The sequence below is a fragment of the Antechinus flavipes genome, chromosome 4, assembly GCF_016432865.1.
Source record: "Antechinus flavipes isolate AdamAnt ecotype Samford, QLD, Australia chromosome 4, AdamAnt_v2, whole genome shotgun sequence".
Lineage (NCBI taxonomy): Eukaryota > Metazoa > Chordata > Mammalia > Dasyuromorphia > Dasyuridae > Antechinus > Antechinus flavipes.
The window spans coordinates 179479560-179492662 of record NC_067401.1 but is presented as its reverse complement, the minus strand read 5'-3'; the positions used below and the strand labels follow the sequence as shown (position 1 = coordinate 179492662).

At 34.3% G+C, this 13103-nt stretch overlaps 1 protein-coding gene across 1 annotated transcript in view; it reads left to right on the top strand.

Annotated features, from left to right (window-relative positions):
* TBCD (tubulin folding cofactor D) overlaps positions 1-13103 on the top strand; it is a 430774-nt gene that overhangs the window by 316506 nt on the left and 101165 nt on the right. Inside the window, 3 exon segments of the mRNA XM_051995656.1 lie at positions 671-733; positions 4001-4077; positions 8204-8285. Of these exon segments, the coding sequence (XP_051851616.1) occupies positions 671-733; positions 4001-4077; positions 8204-8285 (222 nt within the window).

The window sequence follows — 13103 nt, the reverse complement described above, 5'->3', positions numbered from 1 at the left end:
AATATTTAATGACATCAATAAAAATATGATAAAACAGAGAACATCACATTTTAAAACTAAATCAATATGCTTTTTACAGGGATCCTTATGTACAAATCAGTGACCCCACCTTTATATTTGAGTTTGAAACCATTGGCCTATAGAACTTTCAGGTTCTAGGTTGGCAACAGAGAATTAATTAATGAAATTGAAATATTTCTTTGGGATTTTGTAATGGGCTAAGGCTTGAGTTGATGCACTGAGGTCCCAAGCACATGAGGCTAAATAGTAATTGGACCATACTTTATTAATATATAAGCTTGGAGAAAGAATGGCCCCCGCCCACTCTTTGTGCAAGTCCTGATGTGTTGTATAGGAAATGATGATTTTGGTGGGTGAAGGCAGGGGAGTGGAAAAGGAAGGGGAAGGAGAGACTTTTTGCACTGCCATTGCTATAGTTTGCTCAGCTCAGAGCTCTCTCTGTTAGCTGGCTTCCTGTCTCAGCTGCCCATATTGCTATTGCAATCTTTCTTGCCCATATTGCTATCGCAGTCCTTATTCATCTCTTCACTTCAATAAAGATTGAAGATTTTTCCCTTAACCTGAATTCCTGACTCCAGCTGATTTTAAATACGCAGTCATTACAGGATTTTAATTTTAATTTTCTTTCATTTACTTTTTCTTTTTCTAGTTTGCACCTTGATTAAAAATTTGTCACTTTCCAAAATGCCTTTTCAAGGTGATCCTATAATTGGTAAGTAATTTTTTCTCTTTCAACTAATAGCTTTCAATCATTGTAGTTTATTTTGGTAACTTATTATCTATTTATTTTCCTATTCATTCTCCATCATTATAAAATCATGAGAACCAGAAATATATGTTAGGACAAGATCATAGGAATCTTCTATTTTAAAATTTGGAAGAGGATTTTGGAAAAGTAGTGGAATATTAGATCCTAAAGAAATCCAAATCCTCCACAATACTCCATTTTAATCTCTAAAAGCTTTAACATGCCAGATTGAAAGAAAGCAAAAATTCAAGGCAAACTAGCTATAAACTTGACCTAGACCACAGTACAAAAAAAGACTACAAAAATCCTGTGACTCCTGTAGAACCTCTGAGCTGATAGAAGCCAGAGTAGATGGATGCATAGTGAAGTGGGAAATAACTTGATCTCACAGATAGGGTGGCCCTGATGTCCTATTGTAGGAAGAAGACCAGAATAGAGCCATGCTGGATCTTGAGGCAGTAAAAAGGTAGTTATAAGAATCCCAGAACATTAGGGAAAAAAATTCAGTTTCCAAGTAGCCTCAGAATCCCAGTTATAGAAAAAGAAAGGCCCCAAATTGTATCTGTATAGCCCCAGTACATTGTTGCTTCCAGATAACCTGGGCCAAAACCACAGCAGGAGACAAGACCAAACAATTCCTCGAGAAGTTAGAGCCTAATTTTATCTACTATAATCAGTATCAAAAATGATCTATATATCCTGAAGTATCCATGCAGAGCATGATACAGGTGCAGTTACTTAGCTCAGATATAGGTGGGTGATATGAGCAAATACAATAAAGAACCACCTTGTATTGAGAGATGCTCAAGAGTTAAACTCAGAAGAAGAAAGTAACTCAACAAATAGTGGAAGCAGAGCCTCATAGGAAAAGAAAAAGGCTTCACCAAAAGGACTGGAAAGTACTGGGTTTAATAAAGGTAAGGAAGAGGAAATAGATTGAGTAATTTATTATTTCATAGTTGTTAGGCAAGCTCCCTCTTTTTTTACTACCACCTCCTCCCCCATTAGAAAGACAAAGGTGTAAGCAAAAAAAGGAAAAAGAAAAAAAAAAGAACAAAAGAACATGTAGGGAAGCATGAGGATATGCGAAATTATTCAATTAACAGTCATAACTGGAACACTCTTGAAACAAAGATTCACCAGTTAAAAATGAAAGACTATAGCAGAATCTATTATATTTTTATTGAATTTTTTAAAAATATAGGTGACGATCATGATTTCATTGAAAATTGAGATACAAAAAAAAAAGATAAGGGTGGAAATTACATTTTTAAAGGCACTATAAATAACATACCAATATAATTATATACTATACATGCACACAATATGTGTAAATACTTAAAAAGAAGTTAAGTGAATTAGAGACATAGATAATAAAATTTTAATAATGAGGAAACTCTTTGTGTCATTTTTCTACTTAGACAAAACTAACACAAAGATAAACAAGAAAGAAGTTTAAAAAAATGAATAAAACTTTAGAAAATGATAGCTTTCTAGTGATCACTGAATGAAAATAGAAAGGAATTTACATACTCCTCAGCTTTACAAGGCATCTTTACAAAAATTGTCTATGCCTTGGGGCAAAAAATCCTCACCTAAAGTGCAGGACAGTAAAAATGCAACAATAAAAAAAAAAATTTGATTACTATACTAAAAAATAGTATTTAATAAATGATTACTGCCAAAAGAATTAAAAATGAAAATTAAATAATCCTAAAAAAACTGGAAGATCAAATAAATTATAGAAAACTTTTTAAAAGCTTATCAAAAAAATTTGCAATAATTGAAGCAGTTATAGAATGCAACAAAATAGTGTTTAAGAGAACTTTTACAATTCTGAACAAGGAAAATAAAAGAAAAAAGTGGGAAAGAAGAAGATTTAACAGTACCAGATTTCAAATTATACTATTAGGTATTAAAGTGATGACAGAATGGTCAGTGTCACAGATTGAGTAGATACAAATATAAATCAACCAGTAAATTATTTTTAGGTGCTACTTTTTTTTTTTTTAAATCTCTGTACTAAACATTAGGATTACAAAAAGAGGCAAAAGATGTGTGTGTATGTATATGTATATGAGTGTATAGGTATGGACGTCTGTGTGTGTGTGTGTGTGTGTGTAAAATTAAGCTATATAGAGGAGCAATAGGAGATAATTAAGAAAAAAAACATTGGAATTAAGAGTTGAAGAAGACTTCATGTTGAAGGTGAGATCTTAGTTGAAACTTAAAGTCAAGGAGGTCAGTAGCTGGATAAGAGAAGGGAGAACATCGCAGGAACAGAAAATATTCAGAAAAAATGGTGGAAGAGGGGGTGGAAGTAAGGTATAAGAAGACTAGAAAAGTAGGAAGGGATCAAGTTATGAAGGGTTCTGAATGCCAAATAGAACATATTGTATCTGATTCTAAAGGTTATAAGAAAGCACTGGAGTTTATTGAATAGGGGGATGATCAGACTTGCAATTCAAGAAAAATCACTTTGGTAGTTAGAGTATTGATTGGAATGGAAAAACAGTACAGGCAGACTCACCTACAGGCTATTTTCAGCGATCCAGTGTGACCTAGTGTGCTCTAGAGTGGTGACAGTGTCAGAGGAGAGAAGAAGCATATTTGAGAGAGGTTGCAAAAGTGAAATTGATAGGCCTTGCAACAAATTGGATAATAGGAGTGCTAGGAAACAGAGAAAAAAAATGTAGAAAATCAATCAATTATTTTACCAAGATACCAAGATAAACTCCAAATGAATACATTACTTAGGTATAAAAATGCATAACATGAAACATAAGACTATAGAAAAAGTTAATTTTTATATCTATGTATCGGAGAGGAATTAATGACCATATAAGGGAGTGAGCAGATCACAGAAGAGAAAAGGGACAATTTTGATTATATAAAATTAAAAAGGTTTTGTTTAGTTGGAGGAAAAAACATTTGCAGTAGATGTTTTCTGATAGCAATCTTATGTCCACCATATAAAAGAAACTGATTCAGACTGTTAAGAGCTAAATTTTTCTTTAAGGGACTTGGTAGAATTACTCAAAGGTACTTGAGTTTATGTAGATCTTCTCTGTCTCCTGGATTTTCTTTCCTGAAAGAACTGATATACCAGGAAATCTAATATGGAATAAGAAATATTAATAAGTCATATTTGTTTATTTGTTTTTGTTTTTACTACAGGTGTTGCCTTTGTCATTTTATTAGGTAAAATTGTTTTTTGTACTTTTTCAACAGGTAGTTGGCAATGGCTAATAAATGATAGTTTGAAAAGCCTCCATCTTATCTCAAGTACTTCACGGCAGCTTATCAAGGTACAATTATTTTTTCATACTCTTCGACTTTTAACAAGATCATGCCATTGATTACTTTCTTTTTTTTTCTCTTGTCATATCAAATACCAGTTTTCTGGTACCCTGAATAGAGCACTTCTGGCACCCTGAATAGAACACCCTGAATAGAGTCAGAAAGGCCTAAGTTCAAATCCATCTTCATATACCTTCTGAACAAATGATGAAAATCTGCCTTAGTTTCCTCTATTTGTAAAATGGGGTTGTTGTGAAGATCAGATGAGCTAATATTTGTAAAATACTCAATACATTCCATGGCACATAGAAACTAGGGAGGTTAAGTGACTTGCCTAAGATCACACAAGCAGGCAAAATTTGTATTTGTTTGTCTTTATTCTAATACCAGTCCTCTATCTATATGCTATGCTTACTTTATCTTATAATTTTAAAAATATCATAATGATTATATTTGTTATAATTAATAAAATCATAATTATATATAGTATATTCTGCTTTGGTAGAATACTGGCATTGCTATCAATGACAACGATATATGGGTTCTTTAATTTTTTTTTTGTAGTAAATGCTTTTTTTTCATCTTTTATTGGTTTCTTTCCTTGTTTGCAAATACAAATGATTTTTATAGTTTTCTAGTATAGGGCCAGCACTCATAGATGTGCGTGTGTGTGTGTGTGTGTGTGTGTGTGTGTGTATAATATATACATATACACACAGAAGGAGAGGGAGAGGAAAAGAAAGAGACTGTTGGATTCAGAAGAGATCTTTGAGAGCATCTGTGCCATGCATAATCAGATTTGGAGTGATTTGGCTAATACTTGTTTAATTTAAGTTGTCTTCCAAAATTAAATGAACTTATCTTTCTTTTTCCTACATTTTTACTTTTACGCTTCCATATAAATATATTGAGAATGGAACCCTCATTTATAGCTGATTAAAGGTTGTTTTTTTTTTTTTTTTTTAACATACATAGTACAACTTGAGGTAGTGAAGTTAGTAGCACAACTGTATTTAATTCAATCTTATGTTATTCTTAGGCTTTGGAATTGTGGATATCTATTATCTTTGCTCCTCAAACAGACCTTTGGTTTCAATAATATTTTTTATTTATTTTAATAGCCTTTTATTTACAAGTTATATGTATGGGTAACTTTACAGCATTGACAATCGCCAAACATCTTGTTCCAATTTTTCCCTTCCTTCCCCCTTCCCTCTCCCCCAGGTGGCAGGATGACCAGTAGATGTTAAATATATTAAAGTATAAATTAGATACACAATAATTATACGTGACTAAACTGTTCCAATAATATTTTTATCATTAATTTAGATTTTTTAATGAAATAAGACTTGTAACTCTTCAAATGTAAATAGGACTTGGTTTCTAAGTTACTTTAGACTCTTTCAAAACCCATTATTTGTGTCCTTCCTGTTTCTTTTTTAATGATCTGATTTTTAAATGTTAAAGTTCCACATACTTTATAAATTTTTTTTTTAAATTCTATTTTAATAAAACTAGTGACCTTTAAAAAATTATGTTGTAAATCAGTGACTGGCACATAATAGGCACTTAATAAATGCTTGTTAGTTTGGCTTCATCTATGTTTGTTTCTGGTCAAATTGGCCTTCTATTTGTTTAATGTATACAAAATTCTATTTTGTACCTCCATACTTTTGCACAGATATTCTCTCATGTCCCTTCTCATCTTAGCCACTCGGAAAGCTTAATTTGCTTCAAAGAATGGTTCTATTGTTTTCTTCTATTCAATGATTCATTTTGTTAATATTTTCCCATCTTGAGATTAATTTGTATTTACCTATCTATACAGAATACATCTTACATTCACCTTAAAAATATATAAACTCCTTAAGAAGAGAGGACTTTTTAATTTTTGTTTTTGTGTCCCTACACCTAATAAGTCATTTGCGCATATTAGCTACTTAATTAAGTGTTCATCAAATGCAATGACCACCATTCACTTCTTGAGAATGACATATTAATTAGAACCAGTCTTTGCAAATGCATTTCAACAGGAAGAACACTGGTTTTTTAGTTCATGTCTCAGCTCTTCACTGAACCATAAGCCAGTATACTTTGCCTTTTTGAACTTCACTTTCCTCATTTACAAAATGAATCATTTTAAAGTGGGTTGGCAGGATTTTAGAGGACTGATGATGATCTGTGCTACTCACCCTTTTTACAGTGACTGATGGTTTTAAGTTGCAAAATTATTCATATGTATTTGGACAAGGATAATACAGGAATTTCTTTTGCTTCAAAATGTACAATTATTACAAATATAATGTGTGTTGCCTATTTAAGATATGTGTGTCTACATGGATTGTCTAAACACAGATTACAGGGAAGCATTGAGTAATTTCTGCCATTTTACTGACATCTATACAAGAAAGACTTTGTTTCCTTTCTGTAAGGAATAATAGAAGCTATGTTGAATCTGGCTCTTCTGTTCTGTTAAGAGAGAGAAGAGTACTGGACTAAGATTTTATCTACTTGCCCTTATAAATATTGCTGTTCTAGAAAATGATTTTTTTAGGTTCAAGTTAGTTTTCTGGTTGCAGTAATTCAGTTGTGTCTGATCTTTATGGGTCATAGTGTGCCAATACTATCATGAGGTTTTCTTGGCAAAGATGCTTGAGTGTTTGCCATTTCCTTTTCCAGTGTTAAAGCAAAGGCAAACAGAAGTTAACTGACTTGCCCAGGTTGACACAACGAGTATCTGAGGCTACATTTGAACTCAGAACTTCCTAATTTCAGGCCCAACATTCTTATCTACTGAGCTACCTACATGCTTCCCTTTTCTGATTGCTGTCACTTAAAGGAGTGACATATAGGTGTAATTCAAATAATAAAGATAAAACCCAAAGTTTATATCCATAGACTTGACTGTTGCATGTTAATTACACCAAACACCATCACAAATGGTGAAGCAAACCTGTTTACATATTCAGATAACAAACAGAAATCAGAGAAGTTCTTCAAATTAGAATATAACAGAAAATACCCTAAGCAAATAGCTCTGCAATTGGAGCAGAGATAGTTCTGTTCAACCAAAAAAGAGATCACTATTTCAATAAAAGGTAAATTCACCCAGGTTTCTGCGTAGGCAATGTAATATGAGGAACCAGCTTCTCCTTGCTACCTTCCACAACCTTTTTTTTTTTTCCTCCTCTATGAGTTTCTTCCTGAAGGGAGTCAAGAAACTTACATATCTTTTAGCAGTAGTGAAGAAAGTTTTTCCTCTTAAAAGTGATTGCATAATTCCACACCTCTATTGAATCATCCTTCTTTCCAATATTTAGGAGAGTCTTATGCAAATATACCAGGATTTACTGGAAATCCGGGCAACACAAGATTGTTTTTTTTTTTTCTTTCTTTCACATTAGAAATGGGGAAATTGGGAAAAGGAAAGACATGTTAAAATTTTAAAAAGTAAAATGAATCAAATTAAATAACCTCTATACCTCTTCAAAATTTAAATCTGTAATCTGGGCAGGATTTTCCTGGAGGGAAAAAACAGCAACAACAAAACTAAAGTGTTTTTTTTTTTTTTCAAAACATGTTTTTTCCTCTTCTTTTGTATTTTCTCTTCACTTTTTTCTCATAACTCTTGACAGTTCAGATATCACTTGTAATGGTAATTTTACATTATTGAAACTGAGTTGTGATCTTTTCATTTGAATGTCTTTTCTGTTGAAGTTCATTGATAAAAATGAGTTATTTTAGGTAAATTTCTTCTTGTGATGACGCTATTTTCCCCCCAATTTTATTTCATTGGGTAGAAAGGAAAATTTATTGTTTAATATTTTAGTATTAGCCTTTCGTATTTTGAGAACATTGATTCTGATGGAGAACTAATTTACCTACTTTGTTTTGAATTAATTAAAACTCTAAAAAAAATTTTTATGGTATGAATTTGAAACATAAACAATAATTATATATATATCTATCTTAGAAATGAATGACATCATCTTGTCTCTGTTTTTATTGATTTTAAAAACGTAGAATCACTAAACTTAAAGTCATCAATAGTACAATTACTTCTTAAGTTGTCTCTTCAAGTTGTATTGTTGTGTTAGAAGTTTTTATAACCTCCCAGGTTTGACTTTATTTTAGGAAGCTGCTGTCTCAGCATTGGCAGCATTGTGCAATGAATACTACCTGAATCACGAAGGAGAAGCTGATCCTGTTATACAGGGTAATGATTCATATGATTTGTCTATTTTCTTTAATTAATACCATTAATTATCCTATTGAATGTACTGATAGAGGATGGAAAAAGGGGCCTTCAAATACCATCACTGTGGATTAGTATAATTATAAGCCTAACCTAGTTGTATATAATTTTAAGGTTTATTTAATCACTGGAAAACATACATATATCATAATCAGTGTACAACCTTTTTGTTCTATGTAAAGTATTTCCCTGGAGAGATGTAAGAGATAGGATAATACCCTTAATACCAGGGGTTCATAATCTGAGTTCAACAGAGCAAGGGACCTTTGGATAGACTTTAGGAATCTATGAACTTGAATGGGAAATGAATGATGTCTTTATTTAATGCACGGATCAAGTACTAGGCCATATGTCAGGAAGATTTGAGTACTGATCTGGCCTTAAACACTTTCTATTCTGTGGAGTCCATAGATTTTACCAATTAAAAATGATTCCATATCATGAATTAAAGATTAAGAACTCTTGTGTTAGTGTCCCTGTTCTTGAATGAAGTTCTGTTTACATAGACTATAAGACAATTACTTGTCAGTAATGTCAATTATTGTCAATAAATAAATTACTAAAGCAAGTTAATTTATTTTAGGACTGCAGTTTTGAATCAGAAACAATTTAAAGACCAGAGATTTCTACTTTTTTCCTAGGAAAGTTAATATATGAGGAATGTAATATTGCATATGATCAAAAAGTACCACTTTCCAGTAAAATGCCCTGTGATACTGAACTCAAAGGGGAGAGAGTGAGGGGGAGGTTTTGTGACTTCATTTTTTTGAGTATGTGCTTCTGTTAGATCTCAAATTTGATAGGAAAATGTTTTTTTACAATAATAATATTACGTATACATAAATTTTCATCTTATGAAGCATATTCTTCAGAAATATCTTCAATGTTCATTCATATTCATAAATTTAAAACTGAGTGGCATCTTAAAAAAATAATCTAATTCCAAGTCCAATGCCTTTTCCATTGCATTACCCTATTTCTATTGCTTTACCAAGAATATCACATTATGTCTTTTGTGGGCAGAAGAGTTTCACTGGATTCATATGTTTTAAAGTAAGAAGTAGCTTTTTTAATAATAACATTAAGAGGATTTGGTGATTATGACTGTATATTATTATCTCTTATCAACATTTTACGCTTTTTGTTTTTATGGTTTGAAAGTGTTTAGAGTGATTTGTTCGTAGAATTTGAAAAAGGTGGGGCAGAATTTTGGTCATGGATTGGGGAGATGTTGGAAGAGAACTCAAATTGGGTAGTTTTTGTTCATTTAGTTGAAGAATCGTTTGTATGGCCATTTTTCTAGCATTAGCATGTGTGAGAATGATGAAAGAATATGTGATTGTTAGACAAGTAAAATCAATGCACATACATTTACTTTTTCTTGAGAATTTATTATGTGCAACACACTGTTCTATGTTGTGAAGGGGATACCAAAAAAAAGACATAAACTGATTGGCCATCCTCAAATATTTTATAATATAATGGGAGTCAAGGCTTAAAAATTTAAAACAAAAGGATAGGTAGTTACAAAATAATAAGTATTTCCTTCAGGAGCTTATTTTCGCTTATATTGGGGAAGATTTGCCACTTTCATTAAAAATTAAATAGTACAAAGCAGTATGTGCCTAAGTTTTAATATGAATGGTTTTGACCCGTGGTCTCTAAAGTGCTTTTCCCTAAGGAACCATACTTTGATCCCAAATAGTCATATTCTTAGCAAACTTGAAAGGTAGCAAGGTAGGCTTAAATGTAACTTCTCCAGGAATTACTCAAGTCTTAGCTTTATTTCTAATACAACCACACCTATCCTTTACCCGTATCATTCAACACTCTATTTTGTCCCTTCCTTTGCTGAGCAAACGCCCTCTTTCTCTTTCTCTTCCTGTACTTGAGATCAAGTTCCTTAGGGCTTTTATGTTCTAATTGTATCCCCATAATAATAGCTCCACAGGCAGCTTTGGGAAAACTCTTTTCAGTTTATTAGCATACCTACCTCCTATTCTCTTTTCCAACTTGGGGAGGTAGGGGGGGAGGTGCAGGGGTGATATTTTTCAGTTGGTTTCTACCATTCTTTCAGTCAACAAGATTTACAGACTTGATTTCATTTTTGATTCCTCACTTTCATTCAATCCACAAGTGTCCAAAGAATTGCCAGATCTTGCCATTCCTTATTTAATAGCATCTCTCAGAGGAAGGAACAAGAGGAAGCAATACAAGCTAACTCTTTCTAGCAGTTCCAATTGTAATGCCAGAGAAACTGAGGCAGGAGAGAGATTAGAGAGTTTTTAATATTTTATTAATGGGAGAGTAAGATTGACTGGACAGGACTCTCGTCTCAAATTATCTAGTCAGACAGAGATAAAGATATACTGGGACCAAGGAATTCATGTTGGTCCCAGGGCTGGAGGAGTCCAGCATACAACTGCCAGCCGCCATACTCCAGCAATGAATGGAGAATCTCTAACCTTTATATACCTTTTGTGAGACAAGAAGAGGGAAAGAGTAGGAAAGAGCGGGCAAGCCCAGCTGGAAAAGGCTATCAATCAAAAAGGAACCCAGAGACAGGATGTCTGAATACCCAGAGATAAAAATGTTAGTGAAATACCTTGGAATATTTTAGAGGGATGTTGTAAATTCTCAAGGACAGAAGATAATCAGGAAGTCTACTCTCTTGTTTATCTTGCTTGGGCTAACAATTTATAACCTTAGACTAATTGGTCCTCAGCCTTCATGGACCAGAGGGAGATTTACAGCTTAGGGGAGTAATTAGGAAGACTGAGACAAGGGAAACTTGTACAAGGAAACTTAGTCAGGACAGTTAAAGAGAACTGTGGCATAACACAATGAAGATTGAAGAAGAGCATTAAACTAAATAATAATTCAGAAATCCAAGGAGAAGCCATAATAAGTAGTTCCTTTCAGCCAAGGTCATCATGGGCCGACAGCTAGAAAAGGCCTTTGGGCAAAAGAATGGGTCCAGCCAGGAAAGTCCACACAAAACCTTCAGGATTATGAACTAGACTTGATTTTTTTTTTTTTTTTTTTGGTAAGGGATAGGGATGGGACAGGATAATGGAAGTGAACATTTAGCTTTACCTTTTACATTACAAATCAAAACTATGGATTCAGTATAGAGATTTGGACTTGCTTGAAGGTAAGTAGAATCTGGAGCAAGGACAAGGAAGAATAGAAACTTGAGATTGCAGAGGAAGGAATATAGACTCATGAATGAACCTATAGCTCTATTACTCTGATTTCTGAGCAGTATCTCAGGTTAAGCTCAAATGTCTGGGCTAGAGTTCCCATCTAAATGACCAGAACAGGGAGCACTGACTAGAGGAAAGATTGTAGTTCTAGTGCAGTTTACCTGGCCTGAATTGCCAGTGAAGTCCTTAATGTTATACCATTGTTCAATACCTGAAAATTGTAACATGAAGACTTAGAAAATGTAGAACAGGACCAAATAAGGATGCAATATTCCCTCCAAAAGTGTGAAAATCCAGGGCTGGATACTGTAATGCCAGAGAAACTGAGGCAGGAGAGAGATTAGAGAGTTTTTAATATTTTATTAATGGGAGAGTAAGATTGACTAGACAGGACTCTCATCTCAAATTATCCAGTGCTGAATGGGAGAATCTCTAACCTTTATGTACCTTTGGAGACAAAGAAGAGGGAAAGCGCGGAAAGTCCCTGTCAAGCTGGAAAAGGCCATAAACCAAAAAAAACCCAGAGACAGGATGTCTGAATACCCAGAGATAAAGATGTCAGTGAAATATCTTGGAACATTTTAGAGAGATATAATAAATTCTTGAGGACAGAAAATAATCAGGAGGTCTACTCTCTTGTTTATCTTGCTTGGGCTAACAATTTATAACCTTAGAGTAATTGGTCCTCAGCCTTAATGGACCAGAGGGAGATTTACAGCTTAGGGGAGTAATTAGGGAGACTGAGACAAGGGAAACTTGTACAAGGAAACTGAATCAGGACAGTTAAAGAGAACTGTGGCATAACATTCCACACTCTCTTTCCTAAATATTCAAATTTTTGAAACACCTTCCTCTTGATACTTAGGCAGTCTTAGCACCATAATTTTGACAGACTCCACCTGGGAGCGGATAAGACGGACAAGATTAGAGAAGATGCAAGGACCTATGGCAAGGGCCAAGAGAAGGAGAATCATGGGTCCCATGAGGGATGTAACAAGGATTGTCAGCCACGGGAAAGAATTAAACAGTGACTGGTACCAGTTCCTTCCTTGCCCCTGCTCCAGTCATTTAGACTCAAGATTCTTACGAACCAGGGCCAGACTTTCCCTGATCACCCCAGAATTATTAGCATAAAAACAGCATTCCTCGTTTAGGGGAACACACAGGCCTCCCTGTTGCAGAAATAGCAGGTCAAGTCCCCTTCGGTTTTGGAGTACCATCTCAGCCAGGGAGTCAACCTGGCTTTCCAGTTTTGAGATGGATGACTCAATCTGAGTCAGGTCTGTGGTCATTTGTGCACTTAACTCAGCATACCCAGAATTGCCCTTCAGGAGGGCTGCAGTGCTGAGGGCGGTAGTGCCTGCCAGCCCGAGCCCTACTATGAGGGGAAGGCGCAGCAGAGCCCGTTTCTGTCTGGTAATCTCCAAGGGAGAGAAATGGGACTGGAAGAGGCTCCATCCCTCCCCTCCTGGAAGAATAGACAGGCTGGGAGACACTGCTATTAGGACACCGAATGAATCTGTCCTTCTGAGGAGGGTACTAGAGTAGGCACACCTGGTCAGTCCATCTCTAC